The sequence below is a fragment of the Clupea harengus genome, chromosome 13 (assembly GCF_900700415.2).
Source record: "Clupea harengus chromosome 13, Ch_v2.0.2, whole genome shotgun sequence".
Taxonomy (NCBI): domain Eukaryota; kingdom Metazoa; phylum Chordata; class Actinopteri; order Clupeiformes; family Clupeidae; genus Clupea; species Clupea harengus.
In genome coordinates, this window is record NC_045164.1 from 22,189,030 (window position 1) to 22,212,718 (window position 23,689).

At 41.5% G+C, this 23,689-nt stretch overlaps 1 protein-coding gene across 1 annotated transcript in view; it reads right to left on the reverse strand.

Annotated features, from left to right (window-relative positions):
* Positions 1–7,782, reverse strand: part of meis1b (Meis homeobox 1 b) — a 74,755-nt gene extending 66,973 nt beyond the window's left edge. The window contains exons 1-6 of the mRNA XM_012819917.3: positions 7,153–7,782; positions 5,478–5,698; positions 4,209–4,350; positions 3,936–3,986; positions 3,256–3,306; positions 2,133–2,279 (exon numbers count right to left, since the gene is read on the reverse strand). Of these exons, the coding sequence (XP_012675371.1) occupies positions 2,133–2,279; positions 3,256–3,306; positions 3,936–3,986; positions 4,209–4,350; positions 5,478–5,698; positions 7,153–7,164 (624 nt within the window). The 5' untranslated portion in view covers positions 7,165–7,782. The remainder of the gene's footprint in view (positions 1–2,132; positions 2,280–3,255; positions 3,307–3,935; positions 3,987–4,208; positions 4,351–5,477; positions 5,699–7,152) is intronic.
* Positions 7,783–23,689: the final 15,907 nt, after the last annotated feature.

Below are 23,689 nucleotides of genomic sequence, written 5' to 3' on the forward strand. Positions count from 1 at the left end.
ACAGCTTCTAACGTCAGAATTGCAAAACAATCAGAGAGAGAGAGAGAGACCCCGGATGAGGGGAGCCGGGACATTATTGATACGATGCTTGGGCGCACAGAGAACGAAAACATAGAGCAGAGTTCAACCAAAGAGTTTAATAAATTCTGTGTATTTTTTTTCTGGCGATGTTTTTTTTTTTTTTTTACTGCTGCCGAATCCTTGCTGGAATAAATTGGTTTATGAATAAATGAGCTTGCCTTCACCCTCTTGTTAACATTGTTGAGAATTTGCACAAAGACCATTTTTTCCAGTCCAATTCAACGTTATGCCCGAGGGCATATATTAAAAATACATATGGAACGAGATAATGCACACAGGACGCAAATTCGTTAAGGATGTCACCGACTAACAACCGAAGACTGGAGTCACACTAAAAGAAGAGATACATATATTCAGCTGGTGTGCAACTACTGCCCCAATTAACGTCGATGAATCTGAGAGTAGCGAATGCGTACTACGCATCTGGTTATCTCAAGTTATACAACTGTATTCTGTCCACCCCACAGCATTTAACACAACCTTGCCGTGCGTAGTGCTAATATTGTGCCGAATATACACCTATCCACTTTTCATTTACGCAAGAAAAGTTTGACAACTCTGAAGCACTGAGAGGCGTAGGGAAATACTGTAAACATATAGGACATTAGCCTCAATATTTAGGTACTATAGAAGACCATCATTAGGCAAAAATAGGACATGTCATCATCTTAAAGTCAATTAAATATCCAAATCCCTGCCCCGGAGCACAACATAATTTGCTCAGCTCACGTCTTACACCTAGAAACCCAAGGGTCTCCGCAAAGTCTATTTATATCCCTTTAATTCCCCTCCTATCTCAAATTTGTCAATTCAAAACTTCTTGACAATTGCTTCCCCAAAGAATCGTGTTCAAGGAAACACTTATGCGCGCGCATGGCAACGTGTTATTTAATTCAAGTTTTGGATTAAATGTATAAGTATCAGAGGCGATCTGCTCATTACCATAACCATTAATAGCCTACAGCAGAGACCAAACGAGCTGGCAGCCAGAGGTCGTTCCATTTCGGTCCCTGTTTGGTCATGAATGAAACTGTTCGCTGGGGTTTTCACTCCACAACAGAGGCTTGAGACCGACGCACGCACCAGAACACTCCAGCCGGCCGAGGCTCCAGTCGATCACTCAGCCATATGGAAATTCATGGATTTAAATTATTTATCCTAATCGGTTCATTACGTTTTATGCTGGTGTATCTGCTAATCCTCCTCATACGAACGCTTAGATTTTTTTCCTTTATGCAATGTCTCTCATAGGACACATATTTCTTACATACAGAGAATTTAAAAAGTAGAAGTCTGCTAAATACATCATTTATTTCCTAATAGCTTTAGTTGCCATGACATGTTCCTCTGATCTGATCGTATACTTCACCAACATCCACTATCTCAAAAGTGGACATCACAATGCACTGGGTGCATAAAATTGAGTAGAAGAATATTTCGGTTGTTTCCATATGCTCTAACTAAACCTAAGACATTAAAACACAGCGCTTCAGCACACAGTAGTACTCCAACCAACCAACCAACCAACCCATGCGTTCAAAAAGCAACACGCCTGAGAGAAGCAATGGGCGCTCATGTCTAAGGAAAAATACTGATGAGAGAACTAATGAAGCGTGAAAAAATAGCAGAAAATCCAAAGCACCTAACTACTCTAAAGCCGCACCAGCGCTCTCCACGAATGCGCCCAACTCATTTCCAACCTCTGCATATGGTTACGTGGTAATAGATAAGCACTGTAGATAACACTCAGGCTCGATTTAAAAAGGAGAGAGGAGAGAAAGAAAAGGGAGACGACTAAATTAAAATCGACATGAAACAGGTCAAGTTTATGGCGATGCTTTCACAAGCTAATCTCCTCAGGTCGGTTCCGGGAGCAAACCTTAATGAAGCAATAATGGCTACATTATTCAAAAATTTTCATTCCGATGGAGGCTAAAACAGCCTTAATCGTATGCAAATAGCAGCGCGGCAGAGTAGTGACCCAGAAGACACGCTGAATAGCCTGCATTTTTTTCTCCACAGAAAGGAAGAGAAAAAAAACCGCCACATACCTGATCAAGGGGCCCCGATGATCTTGTGATTTCTTCGCTGTCTGATTTTGATCCTCCTTCTCTGTCATCTATAACCAAGTCGATGGGCATCTTGCCCTTCAAGCAGCTGATGTACCGGTGACAGAAATTGTCACAGAGTTCATGTACCTATAGACACAAAAGGGAACACACGAAATCACAAAGGGACATCACAGAGAATTGACAAGTGCAACCAGAACTCCCTTTGACATGGTAAAACGCCCCAAATGGCAGGGAGCGATGTTGCAATGCTCCTGTGTGTCCAGATGCATGCAGAATTTGGAAGAACTTTATTTTCTCGCAAAATAGAGATATCGCAGAAAATTGACAGTGACAAGACGACTCACGGGCTACAACATATTCAACACCCGTGTTAAATTCATCTGCTCCCGGGGTTGTGGCCATTAGAGGGATGACCTGCTTGAGTGACATTTAAGGTAAACTGTTTAATTTCGTCTAGTTATTTCATTACCACCTACTTTCCAGGGAGTCAGATCGTCTCAGGCGTGCAAGGGAAAGGAGGCATTTGGCCACCCCTCCACCAAGGGCCATAAATGTGAACAATTGAAGCTATAATGGATATTATGACAATATTGGCATTGAGTGCCAAGTGTAAATGTCCACGTGGAAGTATAAGAGTTATGCCACTGATCACATGCGTCAGTCATGTGAGTCTGTATTATTAAAATAACACGTAAAATCCCAGTTCATTACTAAAACTGGCCCTAGATGCAAACCATAAGCGGATGCATGTGGGATGGCAAATTAAATCTCGCTGACATCATACCGACCGATCCATATAGCTCCACAAGGCGACCACTACAGTAAGCTAATCAATGTTCTTGACTTTATTCGGCTTGCATGATATTTCCACTACTCCGTCCATACGCCCAAATAAAAGGCAATGTGGTAGTAAATTGAGATTATTGCTAAAAGGTATCTGTTCCAGTTTTAGCAGCTTGCATTGTAATTAAACTCGGAAGAGAAATGGGTGCCATGATTGATTCTGACACTAATTACAACAGACCAGGAAAAATACATTTATGCAAATAGAACCCATAGGTCTGAGGAACAGAAGAGGCCAGTGGCGGTGAGGGAATATTACCTTCTCCAGCTCCAAAAGATGAAATCGTAAAACTTGGATGGCTTGTATCATCTGAAAAATTAAAATAACAATAAAAGTTAAGCGCGTACTCAAATATGGTGAAAAAAGCATCTCAGGACTAAAATAATGACAACCGCTGAAATGGTTTATGTGCGAGGATTTCATGGAAAGCTCATAATCACCTTCCAGGTTATGGATTGTATTTAAATGTATTTTAATAGGCTTCAGCAATTTGTGAAGAATCGTTTTATCAAAAGAGCGCTATCAGCTGTGCATAAGATCACAGTAAATGTTTGGCCTGTGGGCTGAGGGCTAGGCTATGTCTAACATGTAAAATAAATATGGATAGAACTCATGTGAATGGGGGACCTGGAAGTGAAACTATTTGCATAAAAAAACTTTTCATTGAAAAAAATGAGTTCAAAGTCATGTGACAGCCCTCTAATGGCGGCAACAAAGACGGTTATCTGTGATGACAACCGAGGCTATCGTGAAATCAAATCAAGTATCCTATTGGAGGTAGGCTAGGCCTACATAGACTATTTTGTACATTGTGACTTTAAACTGCTGGACTGGAACACGGCTTTTAAGTACTACCATGATAAAATACACAATAATGTCCCTCGTTCTAATTCACCATCCACACGTCTGTTTGTTAATCAAATGAATTTTGCGCTTACCAGATTATCCAGCTCTGGATTCGATGAAAATAACGGTTTTTCTGCTCGGATCTAAAATATCACAAATACAACTCTTAGATTACGTTATTAACAACACATGGCCTACATATACAACTGAATATGATAGCCTACCATTAAGCCAAATAAAATCACTTTTAAAAAATAATTAAAACTGTGCACTTGTTTGAATGCCAACGTCATTAGTTTTACAGTGTTTCACACAAAAAGAAAAAAAAAGAAAGTAAAACTTAAGTGTAAGCAACAAACTCTGACCTGTTTCGCAAACACTGCTATATCTTCATTGAAAGACTCTGATGAGCAGACGTCGCCTCCTGCCACCCCAGGCTCTCTAGGTGTGCAAGTTGCTAATTCACATTTCTCAAAAATCAGTGCTAAAAGAGGGAATAGGGGATGCCTGCAAAATAAAATACAAACGCAAATGTCACTGGAAGGAAAGGTAAGGGTCAAAATTGTGATAAGGTTAATTAAACAACATATGATAGTATCCTCACAGATACCCAATACAGGCCCGAGCCACTGGGTAAAACATAAGCTACATTAACTCAGAAAATGCATTATAAATACAGTCGAGTTACCCTAAGTGCGCACGCATTCTCACGCCTAGCACCGTACTGCGCCATGACTTTTTCATGAGCCTTAACAACAATTTGTTTATTTTCGAGTATTCATTGTTTCATTTGTCATTATCATGTTTTGTGTTGTCTCGCAAATATATCGCACTTCAGTGCAACATATTTAGAAAGGATGGCAAGAAAATATGGCAACAGCGACCCACTATCGGTCGCCTACACTGTCTGGTTTAGGCCAAACTTGCCATCTGTCGAATATTTGGTCAAAATAACAATTCCAAAAATACTTTCCACTACTTAGGTATACTCAGACATATGCATGAGCATATTGTTGTAAAATACATTTTGGAAGTTCAGATAATATCATACTATCCATATTGAGTGAGTAGCCTACATCAGTATTAACCAATACTTTACCCATACAGGCTATGATATATGAGACGTTAAAAATGGTATTAAAAGTGTACGGGTTTGATGTCGCTTCCTCGGCCAAATGTAACTGTACATATAGTAGCTGTTTGAATGCTGGTTTTAATTCTCTCATATCTTTCAACAATGACTCCGCATGGGAAATATTGTTAAAAAGTGTCTTTCAAAAATAGCATTGTGTTTCAAAACGATATTCAGTTATCCAGGTCACGTCCAACTCATTCTGTAACAATTTAAACAAATCACCAACATGCCCATGATGGCCAAGCCAGGAAAGAGACTCTGTGAATACGGGAATTGCAACAACAACCACCACCACAAAAATCAACAGCCAAAAACGCTGAGCTGACATAAGGGTGTCAGGGTTGAACTTAAGCTTGCGTGGAAACCTATACTATTATACTCGGTTTTATAGCCTCTCCGCTCGGCCTCGTGACTGTAATCTCTCGCCAATGACCAATACATGTTTGTACACGCACCGAGTTCAGTGAAAGATATATGTGCTTGACAGTTAAAAACCTACCCGTAAATGGAGTCTTTATCTCTTTTAAGAGCATCGTTGACTGAGGAGCCCATACTGGGCGGCATGGCGTTGCTGTGCGCTGTGTGCGGGTACTGGTGCGAGTGGAGCTGGGGACCATGGTTCAGGTGGACAGCCGGCATGGCTCTGGCGCCGTGGTGATCCTGATACATCGCAGTCGACAATCCTACTGCGTCCATCCCATAGTGGGGTAAATCTTCGTACTGCACACACAACAAACACAGGGAAATTACCCACTGAAAATACTTACATGCTACAGGAAAATTCAACCCGTGGTAGGCCGAATTTATTACTGGTATTATGACCAGAAAACATGGCTAAAAGTTGGAAAAGTAGGCCAATTATTTCTCTTCGCTCCATTATGTGTTCTAGTGTAAATACAATATCCAAACGTATAACTGCAATGTTGTTACTCATGTGCTGTGCTATATAACACAACTCATTTGTTCAATTAATATATTTTTGATCTTACACTGTGAAAAGTTTTCTGAACTAAAATTCTAAAACAAACGTGTTATAACGCAGGGTAAGCTCAGTTTGACTACATTTTAGTTAATCACACGTAATAATCATAAAACTATGCAGGCCAAGGATCATTATTGCTCTTATACCACTTTGCTTGTGAGGATTGTTTAAATATTCAAGAATATGGCTATCATAATGTGTTTTGCATGCAACTTATGGCAACTGCATTTATATTACCTATAATTAAAAACAAAACTAATCAAATATTGTACTTTATACATAAGGGTAAATACATAGTAGACACCCGTAATATATCTCTGCATACATTAATTTAAAGTGAATTAAGTGGAGCTTTGGAACAACTCGTATAACAAAACTTTAGCATTGTTTCTTTAACGAATTAATGCAAAAAAAAATTATTATTCATGATGTTAACAGAAAGTGACAAGCTAATATCAGGGAAAGTGAGAATAAAAGGAATTAGCACGTCCGAACCTTACAGCTGTAAAGGTGTAAACTATCCGAATGGTGTTTCTGTGCCCTCATCTTTACATGCAAACGGTCTGCGCCTTGTATTAGTCTATGAGCTTCACTTTGGAATCGTTAGAATTGTATTTACAAATGCAAAGTTAACTCAAACCATGTGTAAGATTTCCTAGTTACATACACGAAATCCCGAATTACAGGACTGTTATTAAGATGTGCGCTACTGACGTGTGCAAACTGTGGAATAATTAGTCCCAATCAATTAATTATTCTATACAATTGTGGGTTGAACTACTACTGATTAAATATGTCGTGAATCAAGGATATGTCACAAAGGTTACATGGGATCTACACTGTGGACTCATGGACACATAGAGTACCATAAAAGCACAATGTAGTCCAGAAATTAGAAGAACTGTCCACAGCTCAAAATGGGAAAAGAATTTAGTGTTGTCTCTCCCTGTCTGTACTCAACAATAAGACGTAGCACAACTACTTCGCAATAACTAATGTTGATAAAGTTTTCAGATCTCTAAGTAGTTGAAGCTGTGACAAATATCTAGGTGCGTGAATGTACTGGCAAAGACGCCAAAACATAATGCTGGCAGTCATACCAGACAAACTAGAGAAAGTTTGGCTGTGCCTCTGTCATCGGCCACGTTTCATTCTATCACACAGAGCCGCAGAAACTTTTGGGAGTACGTACCCTCTGCGCCATCGCCCTCCTCTCTCCCTCGTCTTCCTTTCACTTCAAATATATCCCCTATGAGGCCAGGGTGAAGAAGAAATAAACACGCAAATTCCAAACGCGAGGCTTTTTAAGAAAAAATCCGTATGTCTTTTCAAGGGAGCGATGAAGTCAAGTCCTTCAGCTCAAGTTCAGCCAAAGCCAAGCAAACACGTCCTCTGCTTTCCCCAGGACAGCAACGGGGAGCGCACAAATCTTCTCCAAACCAGTAAGAAAACAGCCCTCAAACAAAACTAGAGTCTCGTGGCTTTCTGCCACTCCAGTTGTCAATCAAAGGCGAGCTTGTCAAAGTACTGAATGAATGATGATCCTCCGCGCGCTTCGACTGGTTAGCACACCTAATGTTAATACACAAATGCACACAAAAATGAATCTCTCGCGTTTCTTTGATCACTCTCAGCTCCTGAGTTGATTTTGTATGCAATAGCCTCTAAATGAGATCAAGAGGAGGTGGGGTGATAATTCTGGCTTAGTTTTTCTTAAAGGAGCCACGATCGATGCTGCGAGCTTGCTCGCCCGTTTGTGTACAATGAGTGTATGTTGAAGGCAGCAGAGGACTGAATCTAGACGGGACTGCCGAAACCCGGAAGTAGTGGTGGCCATAACAGGTCGCGTCTTACACAATGCAGTGGGCTAGAGCAAGTCTCTCCCAGAGAAGGGGGTGAGATACGTAGGAGGACATTTGAAAGCGCTGCCTTGTATGCGAGTTTTGAATTCATTCTGTGGGATACCATCAACACACTCCGCTCTGGATCCAGCCGCATTTTAATGTTTTACCTTTGGGGGTGCAGTCGTTTTGTTTTATCATGTTGTGCTGCACAATAGATCCTGATATATTTTACAGAATACTCTCCCGAAGACTACCTTACGGATTTATATGAAAGTAATTTAACTATCATCATGCGCCCTGGAACCATACAGTATGTAATGAGAACTGTTGTTGTGAGATAAGTGCAGCACCATCATAAACGTAATTTATTTAAAATATACCATCATCCAGGACTTCAGAGAGCACTGCCGACATAACATTTTCACCCTTCGTAGATGCATGCTGAGCTGGCTGCATCTCATGTACTCACTGGACTTGCGACTGTTCCCAGAAATGCTATATGTGTAGCCTATCTGATTGTCAAAACCACAACTTGCAGTTGGAGAAAATTCCGCAGCTAATTTATTTGACTACAGAATATATGGAATTCATTTATGGATAGTTTCGTGCGTTTGGATGTTCCCACGGAGAGTCAGGTACATTTCATCTGTTATTTTACATAACTCTTTAATTATGCAATTATAATATAATGTTCAACAAACACGCTTTATATGTGCGGAGTAAGCAAATTATTTCAATCGCATACTTAAGAGGAGTAAGGTGTACGGATATTACTACACGCGGTTGAAAACACCCCCATCAGATGAAAATGGGCTGACCCATGTGACTGTAAGGTTTAGGGTTTAGGGGGAATAGCCAATGAAAGGGCTCTGTTCTGAGGCAAGCTTTCCATTGGTTTTAGAAATGATCAATTATGAAGTGATCAATCGCTGTAAGGCCAAATATGAAGGGGGGTCGAGAATGAAAATATCATCAAGAAACAGAAAAGGGTCCTTTATACATTCTGTAAATTCATACTTATGACATACTTTTACTCGGTCCTTCTCTGTCTCTCTTTCTGTCTCTGTCTCTGTCTCTGTCTCTCTCTGTCTCTCTCTCCTACACACACATATACACACACACATACACACGCACACACACACACACACACACACCACACTTATATGTAAGGTTTTGTTTTGAATTTTGTATTTCATCATATTTTAGAAATGGACCTCGACTTCACTTACTTAAGATTCTAATGTAGACCTCTTGTACTCCTGTGTTATATGGGATGGAATGGGTGCATAGAGATTCATATATGCTGTTCATTCATTCATGTTGAAGTAGTCTTATCTCATAAGGTGACAAAAGTTGCCAAATACTGTTTCGTGTAATCCGATGCTATCTTTAAGAAAACCTGCATGATAAAATAATTATCTTCATCATCAGCAAATCCCACGGTATACGGTGTAATGCACTTGCTTATTTAGGTCTTCTTACACTAAAGTTAGGTTGTCATTTAAGCACTGTGTATAATTCTGATAACGATAAAGATTTTTGCCTAAGTTCTCTGTGAATGTTTTTAAAAGCCTAAGAATAAAGTTAAATTTGAACGTTCACTTTTAGGCTTATCCCTTGTCATTGAAAATTCATCATATTATGTTTAATCAAGCATCTAATTCAGCTTTAAGCAGGGCGGCTTTATGTCGAAGTGCGTAACATGTTATTTGTATTCAAATGACAAGGTGACAAGGTGTATGAAGTTTGCCTAAGAAGCATCTGTCATCGATCAGAAGCGTTTTGTGCCTGCAACAGTGTCATATCAGATAATGCAAGCCTCTGTCACAGCCAGCAGTTCCCGTGGCTGTGGAGCACTGGGATCTTCGGTCAAATTTACAGGCATGAAATGACTATTTAATTCCCAAAGCGCGCAGCAAAGCGCAGGATAGGACGCATGGTGCAACTCGGTCGACGGATACAAAGTCTGATAGTGAAACTCTAGGGAACGTAAACTCAAGAATAAAGGAAACGTTTTATTTAACGAGTTCGCGTAGTTGGTTATACACTTGTGCACTGCGTAGGCCTATGCGCTGAAAACTTTAAATTGATGGGTAAGTGTTTCTCTTTGAAAACATACTCGGTTGGTTTTGGATTACTACTGTCTAAGAAGAACCAATGTAAACTGCATTTGAAATATATGAAAATCCTCTGTGTGATTGAATATTTTGACGCTAAGTAATAATGGTATTATTCGTTTAAATTTCCGCGTTAATTTTAAAGGATATAGAATTCAAAAATGTAAGATAAAGCAACTATTGTCGGTTTGCGTCACGTTGCCCATGAAAAGCCACACTATAAGGCTTCATCCTAAAATGGCATGAAAGCCGTATTATGTCAACACTTAACTGCTGTCACAGTACCAGAATGGCATTATAAAGTAATTAAGTTGCTTCAATTAGCATATATAAAAGGACGCCCTAAACCGCAATGCAGGCGAAAACTTTCACTCCTTAGGTTGACTTAAACTAAGAGTCAACACATTTTAGCATGCATCAAAGAATAAACTCCATAATCTCGGCAGAATAAGCCTCTGGAGGACTTGTAATCCTCAGTACTATTATTAAATCAGTTGGCAGTGGAGTGTCCTTTATAATAAAACATACGTTTGCTGTTAAACTATGATCCATTGTCTGAAAGTATTACTCTTAATGAGACAAGAAGTATGTATGCAAATCTTCAGCTAACAATGGTTGTGTGAAAATATTTTAGCAAATTAACGTAGCATTAGGCTGCACTATTTAACACGATTAAGGCATAGGCCCCGTGATCTAAATGTGTGTTTTCAGTTGGATCTAAGATTATATGACCATTTGACAATTCTACAAAATGTATAAACACTTAAAAAGCAAATACATATTATATTATAGACTTTATGAACGTACTGCTGTCTGCGTGTATGTATGCAGATTAAGTTTCAGACTAACGTTTGCAAATTTGCTTTGTGGAACTAACTACTTTTGTCGAAATACCCATTATGTCCTAATATTTGTTGCTCCTCTTAATTTTCCTTTTCCTTTGAGCGTTCCCATTGAAAGCAACTGGCGAAGTGGTTCAAAAGTCAAACGGAGGTCAGTCTTAACAACCCCCGCAGCAATCTGCGGGAAACTTGTTGAAATGCGCATGAGGCCAGGCAGCCCTGAATTCAACCTTGTGTTACCAAAATGAGCATTTCAGGACATTTTAAAAACATTACCGGTAAGAGAAGAAATAATAACCCGCTTGTCTTTAAAAACCAGCAGAAGAGTGATTTAAAAGTAACCGTACATAGAGGCTACTGAAACGTATTTTGGAGCGCAGTAGACTGATTGAAACGGCCAGTACGAAATTGGTTAAAAATATAAGATATCCTACCTTAATACACACAAACAACTTCTTCTTAAATTAAATTATTAACTTGTACATTTAATTCGAAATTTTCTCTGCAGTTTATAAAATAAACATTCAATTGTAAACTCGTTTAATGTTACTTTTTACTGACATAACGTCACTTACTGAGAAGCAGAGATGAAATCTCAAAAGAGCTGCTGCGATTGTTGAAGTGTACCTCATTAGGCAACAATTTGGAAAAGGGATATGGTCATTTTAAAAACTGAGTTGTTTGCCACCCTTAAAGTGTTTTCTTACATCACATTTAAATTGTTTCTCAAAAAGGTAGCCTATCTTTTTCCTTTAGGCGTAAAGGGTAGTTTTAGTTTAAATATATGTCAACTCATTACATGAACATGGTGTTTTAGCAGAATTAGAATTAGTTTGTCACCACTTTGGGAAAAAAAAGTATAACCTATCCAAACGCACTGCGCATTATAATTTTACATCATACCTAATTTATATGGCCACGTAGTTGTGAGTAATATGATAGGGGAGTCTTGATGAAACATTTCAAGGGTAACACAAGATGTTTCACACAATCAAAAGTTGTTTTGAGGATCTTTGGAGGCGAAGCGTTTACGGTTAACCATGTGCGCCTTCTACTGGTGGAGAAGAGAAACACAGCATTCCGACAAAGGTAAACTCAGCAAGTTTTGAGTAAAAAAAAATGCACAGATTAAACACACCGACCATTCACTTAGTATCTTTTCACTTCAGTGTAAATAACGTTGTACGAATGCAATTGGTAAAAGCACATTGATTTGGTTTCAGTACAGAAATAGAAATGTACCTCTACCTCAACTTTGTGGAGCAAGGAAAATTTAGATCACTTATTTCTTAATTCCACACAGGCATATTTCTTTACGATATATCCATTAAACAAATTTACTATCACACAAAATCTATTGATCTATATCTGTCTGGAATATACTTTATTCTAAATATGCCTGTGTTTAATTTTGTGTCAATCTAAAGTATTGAAACGTGTATCTTGGTTTTCAATCGGAAATTCTGTAGACGATGATTATCGTTTTGTTCTTATATTTTGTATTACCTGTGCTAAAGGTTAATCGCTGTGTAGCAAACGTTTACATTTAATGTGTGAAAGGAATTCAATAAAGATGTAATTACTTCAATTTACTCATTAAAGAAAAAATCTGTAAAAAAAAATGTATTTACAAATTGTGTGATTTAATTGTTTTTAATTAATTTTGACAGTTGCAACACATGTAGAATATCATGTAGTGAAAATACCTTCAAGGACAAAACTCACTTAGAGTGATACAAAATAAGTAGGCTCTCTCATTTAATTGCTGGAATTACATGTATGGAGTCCTATTTATTTATGATTAAGAGCCTTTTATTTGTAGTTAATGATATCTAGATCCCTTGTTTCTTTACCGTGGCTTAATAATATGGTCTTTTGTCTCTTTTTCCTGTACTGAGAACACATTTGGTGTAGCTGTAGGTGTTTGCAGATAAATGGAGCCAAACACATATAGCAAGGAGAGATCTAAAATAGCTTTAAATGCTGCCACTCAATTTTCACATCGGGCCTCAAGTCACTAGACTGTGGAATTGAACGTTTGCAGCATACAGCCAAGGTGATTGTGTGATTCTGAATCCATGGATGAATGTGGCACTCTCTATCACTTGCTTTCTCTCGCTCCCTCGTTCACCCTCTCTCGGCTGCGAGCACCGCAACATTTGTCACTTGGTGCTATTATTTCAGGTGTGCTAATGGGATCAGAGCCACACGAGGGGAGGAAGGGGGGGAAAATGGTGGATTAGTGTGATTTCATCTGGCCGCATTTGTCGTCTGCCAGGTTAAGGCTGGCGGACCCAGAGGTGAAAAGTGAAGTGACTGCCCCTGGATGAGCAAAAAAAAGAGGGACGACGGGATGGAAAGAAAGAGAGAGAGAGAGAGAGAGATGGAGAGGAGAGGGGAGATGGAGGAATAGAGAGAGACCGGACCATGTCACGTGGGGGGGGGGCAATCACAAAGTGCAGGGATGAGTCTCGCACCTCCCAGGGAGCCTGTGAATTGATCAGCACCTCCGAGAGAGAAAAAGAGAGAGCGAGAAAGGGAGAGAGCGAAAGACCGGGGTGAGAGTGATAGAGCATTTTGCAGTGGATGTGTGAAGGCCTATATTTCGCTGCACGGATGTGAGGAAGACTTTAGCCAGGCCTCACAGCGGCGTAGGCTGACTCTAATGAGGGTCTGAGGGCCGTACTCCACACACACACACACACACAGACACACACACACACACTGACAGAGATGGATCTATGTGGTGTGCGTTTGTGTCCCTTTGCCACTGAAGGGGAGGTGGATCCCAGTCTTTTTCCTATCACAGCAAAGGCCTCAAATGCTCTCTCTCTCTCTTTCTCTCTCTCGCTCGCTCTCCATCTCTTTTTCTCTTGCTCGCTCTTTCTCTCTCTTTCTCTGTATCTCTGTCCTTTGAATGGAACAGAATGTGGTCATGCATTCTGGAATTAGTGGGGGTTGCTGCTAGAACAAACACACAATCGTCCCGACACCTGCTCTCATAATAAATGACCTGCCAGGGGTGGACATGACGGCCTGGTCACCAAAGGGTGGGTGTGTGCCCCCCCCCCCCCAGCCCCCCAGCCCCCCAGCCCCCCCCAGCCCCATCTTCCCAGTGCAAACAGGCCAACTGTGAAAAAGGGGAGGGTTGATGAAGCCATAAGGGGGTGACTACAGTTAAATACACAACAGCGCGTGAACTCCAGAATACACACTCTCTTAACACACCCCTTGCACTTCACAATGAATGTTAGTGTAAACGAAAACGAACCCTGAGGTGTTTAAAGAAAATAAATAAAGAAAATAAACCCCAATCTGAAAGTTGGTTTGTACAGCTCATCAGCTGCATTGCAACGGTGCTGGAACGGATTTGTATGACAAAATGTCATCCCTTTGCTGCCAATCTGTTTCTCTTGCCGCGCTGGTCTTGATCCATTGCCACAGATGCCACAGATGCCACAGACATAAGACGTGCAAGTCCATTACCTAAGCCAGCACAAATCTAAAGCATAACAACTGATCTAATCGCAATGCCTACAGCCAAAAGAGTGAGACAGAAATCCAAAATGGCAGGTACTGTCAAGTTGATCTGATGCACACGTTAAAGTCTTTTTTAAATGAAATGTTAAATGTGTTCAATTTAAATGTGTTATGAGCCGTTGTCTGATTTCTTCATCTGACTTTTTGATTGTTTTTGTGAAACATTGACATATTTAGGCAGTCACCCTTAAAAAAAAAGGACTGGCCCTCAGACGCATGAACTGCACGGTGTCCGGGCGAAGTCCTCAGGCTTTTGTTTGCTGGTAGTAAGCAGGACGGAGGGGCTGAGTCCCTTGGGCTTTCTGCGCTGCCCTGGGGGGGAAAGCTGAATCACAGAGACTCCTGACCCAAACACTCAGCACTTTGATTGCAGACCCTCCCGATGAACAATGGCCTGAATGGGATCAGGGCGCTGAGGGGTCTCACTGGGTCCCCAAAGGAAACCCACACCAGAGGAGGAGAGAGGGTCCCGGTCGGGGCAAAAGAGGGCCGAGTTGCCCCTGTCCCAGCACTCGGCTCGCTGAGGGGTCTTGTGAGCGGCCATGTGGAGGCATATGTTTTAAAACGTAAACTTGTTTCTAATGTCATCTCTTTATGTGAGAAAGACACAGATCAAATGTTTTACAGTTCCGTCTACTACTAAGCCACTTTGATGGAATGTTGTACACCATTTGTAGTTCATTCCTTTTACAAAATGGCATCAGTCCCTTAAATGCTGCCATTCCCCGCTAATGTATTTGGTGACAGATGTGTCCGCACTGTTGGTGGTGTTCGTAATGTAACACAGTATGTGTCTGTGGTAGTGGATTCCTTTGAGTAAAGTTCAAGGCACAAATGGCTTCACAGCTTTGAAGGGGAAACACCGCACCTAATGTGGGCAATTAAAGCCAAAGACTTCAAAGCTGCTCACACTTCAGCAACTGGTCAGTGTTTCAATCTCAATCAACAGTGGTAATGCCATTAGTGTGGTGACAAAATTAGGCAAAGACAATCAACCTGTGAATGTTACGCCGCAAATACCAACTAGTAAAGTATTTTCCTTAGTTAAACTTAAAGGGGAGGGTCATCTGTTGTTTTCGGGTAAAAGTCAAACGTACATCAAGGGGCATCACTTTGCATTTGAAATCTGCGCATTCTTCCCCTTGTGATCGTTCTGCTTGGGATTTGCCGTGATGGGCATGATAACGTGGAGAGCATGGCGCGGCCCTGTGGAGGGAAGTGGCCCCCAGTTCAGGGGCAGGGCACCGGCACCGGCACATGTATGACTGAATTTAATTAGGGACGTTCGGAGGGGCGGCAGCGGCATCAGTTACCAGGGCCATCCTATCTCCCAAACAGAGTTAAACAAGGTGAGTGCAGCTGAAGGTCATGGACTTCTTCCCCTGTGGATTCCTTTAGGTAAAGACGATATGTAGATACACTGGATTACTTTAGGTAAAGACGAGCTGTAGATACACTGGGTTCCTTTAGGTAAAGACGAGCTGTAGATACACTGGGTTCCTTTAGGTAAAGACGAGCTGTAGATACACTGGGTTCCTTTAGGTAAAGACGATATGTAGATACACTGGATTACTTTAGGTAAAGACGAGCTGTAGATACACTGGGTTCCTTTAGGTAAAGACGAGATGTAGATACACTGGATTACTTTAGGTAAAGACGAGCTGTAGATACACTGGGTTCCTTTAGGTAAAAACGATATGTACTGTAGATACACTGGGTTTAGTTTTGTGTGTTCATGTAGCCATGAAAAATAATAGGAAAATATGCAAAAAAAGGTGATATTTATTTTATTTAGATATTTATTTTGTGTTTAAAATGAAAGGGATAGATTGAAAATGTTTTTGAACCTCATCAACAGTGGGCTATGAAACTCCATTACATAATCCTGATAATAAGACAGCTTTTCCACACAACCGAGGAAAATGATATAATAACTCAATGCGCGGAGGCTGTGTAGTTAAAGATGAGGCATAGCTGCATTTGCACCGTGATATATGTCCCACAGTATTTATTGTACAGTATTTTTATCCACAGTCGTCTGCATTATTCAGCCTCACACACACCAGTGCTAATGGTTATACATGAGCTGAGGAAGGCACCAGGTACTTTTTTCCCTCTCTCTCTCTCTCTCTCTCTCTCTCTCTCTCTCTCTCTCTCTATCTCTCTCTCACTCCCTCCTTCCCTATCGCTCTCATTTTTTCCCTTCATGTCCCTATCTCTCTCTCTCTCTCTCCAACACTAGCTTAGGTGAATTACAATGTACCCGTGTCCTTGCGTTTGGCTAATTGAAGCGTACACTTGGGCAGAGATAGCATTCATTTCCTCTGGCTCCCAAAGGATGATTTATCTGAAGGAATGGCTCTTTGCATCAGCTAAAAGCACTCCGCTAAATCACACAGCTCTCCCTGAGAGATTTCATCACTTCATTAATTTAAGATATCATTACGGCCAGCGGTGACACAACTCTGAACAATGGTACATGCTTCAGATATTAATCGTCCTGCCATAACAAAGACACTGTGTTTTTGTTCTGATTTACCTTTTGTTATCATACCCATTTAATTGACATTTTGTGGTTCTATCTGATTGATTTGGCTTTTGTGTGGTAGAGATAAGGAGATGTCACATCTGTAGCTATCTGTGGCATTTTAATGTGAATGGGCACACCGTTGAGTGGGCACACCGTCGAATGTATTATTGTGGCGTGGTGTAGGAGCCATGGCCCAAAAGCAGAGCAGTTTGTCAGTGTTGTTTAGTTGCCATTATTCATCATAAGCAAAAACGTACTTAAATATTTACATATGTTTACAAATACCATTATATTACCACTATAATACCAAATATTTGTATTTATGATGAACATCACATATGAGCCTCTGTGTGTGTGTGTGTGTGTGTGTGTGTGTGTGTGTGTGTGTGTAGGAAATATAATTTAGAGGACACGTCCTCCGGTATTTAGTATCCTTTACTTTAGTGGTACAGCTAAATCACTTCACTCACCACAGAAGACACACACAGACACAGACACACACACACACAGGCACACACAAACACACACACACACACAGACACACACACAGATACAGACACACACACACACACACACACACAGATTGATCTTGACCATCAGAGGCAGTGTTTCATAAACACACCAGCGCCGCTCCTCAGAGTTCAAACCCACAACAGCAAAAATACACATTTGGCGTCGTTCTGAGATCGCGGTGGGCTCGTGCCCCTGCCCGCCGGAGAGTTCACATCACAGGGCAGTGCGTAAACATTTTAGAGACTGACCTTTGACCCCTCCCGGCTGCCGAGGGGGTGGTGGCGACGGCGCTCTGTGTCCTCCCGAAGACCACGTCTGCCTCGATGGGCTGCATCACGGGTTCCAGACGAGTGCTTATTTGACAGCGCCGCCGCAACCCGAGCTCCCTGGGCAGAGACTCCTACCTGCAGTTACAGCACAGTTAAACTGCTCTCTTGTTGTTCTACCGATTTACTGCACCGTAATTGCACTTGAACTGCACGTGGTTTTCATTTTCCAATCCAGCAAAGATAAAAGCAAAAAGACATGGGGCTTGCTGGTATAATGGGGGGAATAGGTATGTGTGTGTGTGTGTGTGCTTGTGTGTGTCCATATGTGTGTGTGTGTGTGTGTGTCCATATGTGTGCGTGTGTCCATATGTGTGTGTGTGTGTGTGTGTGTGTCTATATGTGTGCGTCAGTGTGTGTTTTGCTGTTCGTGGGGGCATGTGTTCATGTGTATATTAAGCATGTAAGGTTTTACCGACAAAACCCAAACATCCTTTAGAGAGTAATCAGGTTTAAAGTAGAGAGGGAGTGATGTCATCACTACTCAATATAAATGTTGGCCACGGTTGTTCTAATGGCAGCTTGGAGCACACTGTGGAATGCACTTTGTTCGAGCCGGGCCCGAGATGAATAAGATATTCCAGTTTAATTCATGGCTCCGCTTCCAGTGCTGCCCTCTGTGCTCTAAATGCATTGCTCCGGGAATGGAAACAAATATTTGTTAAATGACCCTCGGCCGCTCTTGTGAGCGAGTGAAAGGACTCATGAGTTCTCGTTTCGGTCCTGAGCCAGAGTAAAGTGCGTCTGGATGCGGCGTCGATACGCGGTCTGTTTTCGCTCTCGATAAGGCCTGTGTAAATCACCCAGCTGCTCGGACATGTTTATGAAAGTTACACGGATTAAGCTCCAGCTGTGTCGGAGTAAATGCCCCTCACTTCCCCTCCACCAGCACCACCCCAGCCCTTAACACTTAGGGCCACATTCAAATGGAACACATGACTGTCCGAAAGGAGACTTCTTCTAGTTTGGCCCTTCTCTCTCTTTCTCTCTCTCTTTCTCTCTCTCTCTCTCTCTCTCTCTCTCTCTTTCTCTCTCCATGCAGGACCTGCTAACAAGCCTCTGTGACCAGGCCTCCCACAGAATAAACAGCGGTTACACTTCAGTCAAAATTAAAATACCAAGGCTTATTAAGCAGCTCTTCCTTAATGTTTTCATTCGCTGATCCATTCACTTGGCAAAGGGTGGCAGTGGGGGTGTTAGTTGGGGTTGGGGTGGCAGAAAAAAAGAAAGAAAGAAAAAAAAACCTGAAGACGAATTGTCCTCACCCTGAGACCTCTCTGGAAAATCCCTTATAAATCCCTCTCTTGTGGTTTTGGCAGCGTCCGCGTTCGCACCGCGCGCTAGCGCCTCACGCCAGGGCATTGCATCGCAAACCTCTTCTATGCGATTCCAACTCAAGTGTCTTAATGGCGGACAGGCGTCTCTCCTCTGCTCTGCTCTCTGCTGCCTTGGTGTTGGGGAGGGTGAGCGGGGGCCTGACAAACATGCTCTGGCACTCACAAAGCTGACAATGCATTGAATCTGTTGACAAGAGCAGGAACAGATTCCCTAATGGCACTTTATTAGGGGGTTTTGTGTGCAGGGTTCAGAGGGGCTGAAAGGAGAAAGGGCTAAGGCCCCGGCTGCTCTCTTGACCGAAGCGCCACTTCTATTCGGGACGCAAACAAAGACAGTCTCATGAAAAGCCGGACTGCGGAGCTCCACGACTTCAGATTAGGTGGAGTGATAGGATTAGTCCTTAATGACTTGGACTTTGAAGACAAAGGGAGTTTCGGCAAAGAGGCTTAGATATGGAAGAATTAACAGCACCCAACCATTGCCCTCACCCTCTACCACCCTACTCCCCCCCCCCCCTTGCTCTCTCTTTCTCTCCTCCTTTTTCATCACAATCTCCTCACTTTTTCTCTTTCTCTCGGGAGCAGGTAGAGGTCAATGAGGAGACACAAATGACTCATTAGGGAGATTAAAGCCGATACAATAGCACTGGCAGCAGGTGACTCGACTGAGTTCCTCAGTCGGCCACACATTCACTTGAATCTGACTGCTTCCCCATCCACCATTTTGGTTACCATATTCTAGGAGTTATGGATTCCTATGGGGAAACGTCAATACTATTTCGAGACAACTATGATGATCTTCTCTTTGCTCTTCGCCACCCATCTGCTCCTTGCACTGATTAAACCGTACAGGTGTAGCCACCGCCTCCTCCACCTGCCCCTGACCACGATGAAGGACCCCCTTAAACACCTCACCACAGGTAGAGATATAGAATAGTTTGTCGTTGCCGGTGAATAGCTGCCGGTTTTAGCAGTCTAACTCAATTCCTGAACCATTTCGATCAGTTTTTGTCTCTAGTAAAAATGTATGCCCAATTAAATCTAAAAATAGTTTCCCTTTAAATGTCATGCCTCTGCTACTGGAATGCAGGCATACTGTGTAAAAACGGTCAGTGGGGTGGCACTATGCCGTCTCTGGTTCAGTGTTTACGGCATTACAGGATCTCCGTTTAAAAAGGAAGGACATCATCCCCCACATGGCATCAGTTATGCTGGGGACATGACCCCAAAACTTTTTGCCATCACCAATTTTTCTCCCAACCACTTTTGACAACTAAAAAAATACTCTACAATGAATAACTTTTAAAAGTGCTTAATCACAAGTAAAATTAAATACATTTTACAAAAATGAAAGTTGTGTGTAACATTAGTGTTACAGTGTCTTTGGAGTAGAACGGTTGAAATGCCTGCTGCTCTGCTATTAATTGGACATTAATCCGTAATACTCCATGTAGCCTAAGCGTGTGCGCTTCTATCGGTAAGTTGTTTCTTTTGAGTTCGTCTCAAGTGGCCATTTATACAAATATCAATCAGGCTTCCGACCTCACCACACTACTGAAACAGCTCTCGTAAAAGTGTTAAATGATATACAATTGAACACTGATTCAGATTTTTTTTAAAAAACAGTTCTGGTTTTACTAGATCACAGTGCTGCATTTGACACTGCAGATCATAAAATACTGCAGGACAGGTTAGAAAATTAGTAGTAGTCGTAGTAGTCCTTCATTAGTTCAAGTCTTCGTTATGAGGCCAGTGTTACTTTGTCACTATTGGCAGTCCTGATTCTGATAGGGTGGCTGTGACAAGTGGAGTCCCCCAGCGATCAGGTCTCGGACCTCTTCTGTTCAATCTCTGTGCTGCCTTTGAGCCAAATTCCACAGAACAACAACATTGATTACCATAACTTACCATAACCATCTTACTGTGTCAATGTTTAAGTAATTAGCCAACATTCTCTAGTTAAATAGGGACAAAACTGAGAATATTGTGTTTGGCAACCAAGGAACAGAATTAGTATTAAACACCGTGACTCCCTGGCTCTAAAACCAAAGTCTGAATTGTTGCCGTTCTCTCGGCTCAGATCTCACCTTCACCAGCCATATCAAAGCAATTATCAAATCAGCCTTCTGTCTGTTCCAGAATCAAGGGTTTGGTGTCCCAAAAAGACTAAAAGAAGCTCACCCATCTCCAGGAGGGTGGACTACTGTAATGGTCTCTTCCCCGAAAGACCATTAAACAGCTGCAGCTCATTCAGACTGCTGCTTCTGCTAAAGTTTTATCCAGGACCGACAGAACAGAGCACATTACTCCAGTTCTAAAATCTTTACATGTGTGTGTGTGTGTGTGTGTGTGTGTGTGTGTGTGTGTGTGTGTGTGTGTGTGTGTGTGCGTGTGTGTGTGTGTCTGCTGCTACAGTTTTATCCAGGACCGAGAGAACAGAGCACATTACTCTTCTAGTATTATTACTAGTTCTAAAATCTTTACACTGGCTTCCAGTTAGTTACAGAATAGATATTAAAGTGCGGCTACTAGTCTATAAATCCCTGGATGGTTTAGGCCTCAAATACATTTCTGATGTGCTTAAAGAATATAAACCAAGAAGGGCTCTTTGATCCACAGACTCAAACTAAACATGGTGAAGCAGCAACCATTTAGCTGTTATGCTGCATGCAAATAGAACAAACTGCTAGAAGATCTTAGATGTGCCCCAAATAAATATATTTTTAATTCTATATGAAAACACTTCTCTGCCTATAATTGAGCTCTAAAACGTCGGTTCTTACTGCACTTTAATTCTGGAAGTGGACCTCTTGTCACTCCAGACGGGGAAGTGATGTCGGGGGCTTATTTGGTCTTCCGAAAGAGATAAACAAAGTTGGGGCTACTTTCACCATGTTTTTATTCTACTTCATGTACTTTGTACTTTCTTGATATTATAGTAAATTATAAAACTTTATTTTATGTACTTTGTACTGTGTTTAATTATATATTATTTTCTTTATTAATTATACACCACTTTTTTCCTCTGTTCCTTTTGCTTTTGTTTATGTAAAGCACATTGGATTGCGTCTGTGTATGTGTTATATAAATAAACTTGCCTTGCCTGAATTCCTCAATTCAATAAAACACAATTTGCACGTGGCGCCTACTGGGATTACCTCTGAACGATTAACCCAACCAAAGAGAAATGAAAGCTGTCCATTTGCTCTTTTGTTTCAGATTGGCATCTGCTTTTAAAAAAAACCGATGCTTTCAAGACCTCTCTCCTGCTCCCTCTTTCTCTCTCTCCAGAAATATTAGCATCTGCCGCCCATAAATCCAAATCTGCTTTCGCGTGAGAGCAGCTCAACCAGATCCCCGAGCCAAGCCCGCTCGCTCCTTGGCCTCATCATTTAGTACTTATTTCATCTCATCTGACTATGCCCGAGATTAGTTATTGATTAGCGGGGAAATAAATTATCTTAAAGTGAAAGCGCAACAACACAGTCATTATAGATCAGCTATTGACTGTGCCCAATACATCATTCCAGGTTTCCAGACCATGCCAGGGTCCGGGCAGGAGAAATGCCGGAATAATGAGATGAGGGCTCTCTTTACGACTTATTTGGAGAATGCAAATAAATCATAAAAGCATTGATTTTCAAATCCACTCCACACACACACACACACACACACACACATCTCAATGCTTCATGGAGGGCCCTTTCGGAATGAGAATGAGAACAGCTGATATTTTGGTAATCTGCAGAGTAATTTGTCTGTCTGAGAGGAGTTCTCTGATGCTACCGTTGTTTGCTTTCATGAAAGAGGTGACTCTAAACATGTCATGTTTGGAGAAGAAATTAGCAGAATCAATCTAGATTTAGTTTGACAAACATTATTAAAGCCCTGTAATTATCTAATTGCAATCCACTGATTCAAATAACAGATTTACTTAGAGACGCGCCAAAGTAGTGTTGTGTTATCAATTAGCCCATGTCTCTCATGTAAACAATGACTGATGCCAAAGCTAAAAATGTCAAAGTCGGGAGTATGTCAGACATTCATGCATATAAACAAAACTGTAATTAACCTCTTATTCAGTAAACACACTTTCATAGCCAGCAACCAAAGCTTGATACAGCACTCCCCACAACATCCCACAGGCCTTTTTTTTTTTTAAATGCACCAAATTCCTTAATTTATACCACAACGGGAATGGTTAAATTAAACAATCCCTGGAAAGCTGTGACTAAGCTATGGAACTATTCTGATATCGGGCATCCTCATCAACCCCTGGAGCCAAGGACAAATTGGGCTGCTTCTTCTACGTCTCTTAATCTAGCTGCGGATGGTGCCGCAGCTTCCTCTGTATTTGTGCCTTTAATAAGGTTGTGGGGTTGGCGAGGCCAGGGTTACACTCCAGGGTGTTACTAGCCGAGGTGGCAAGGAGCCTCGGGGCGAGTTTACTAAAGTGTAAAATGCTTAAAACCAGCAGGGCAACACAATCCCTGGTGCTTAGCGTATAAATCACCATATATTCTGATTTAGGGAGGTATGGCTAAGCCCTTGTCATGAGCAAATACATCCACTGGCAGTGATTGTATCGTGTGTGGTTTTTTAAAGTTTTTTTTTAGGAGGCTTCCATGAGGGAGACCGGGTTCGAGGAGGGGATGGGGGGTGGGGGGGGGGGAGCAAAAG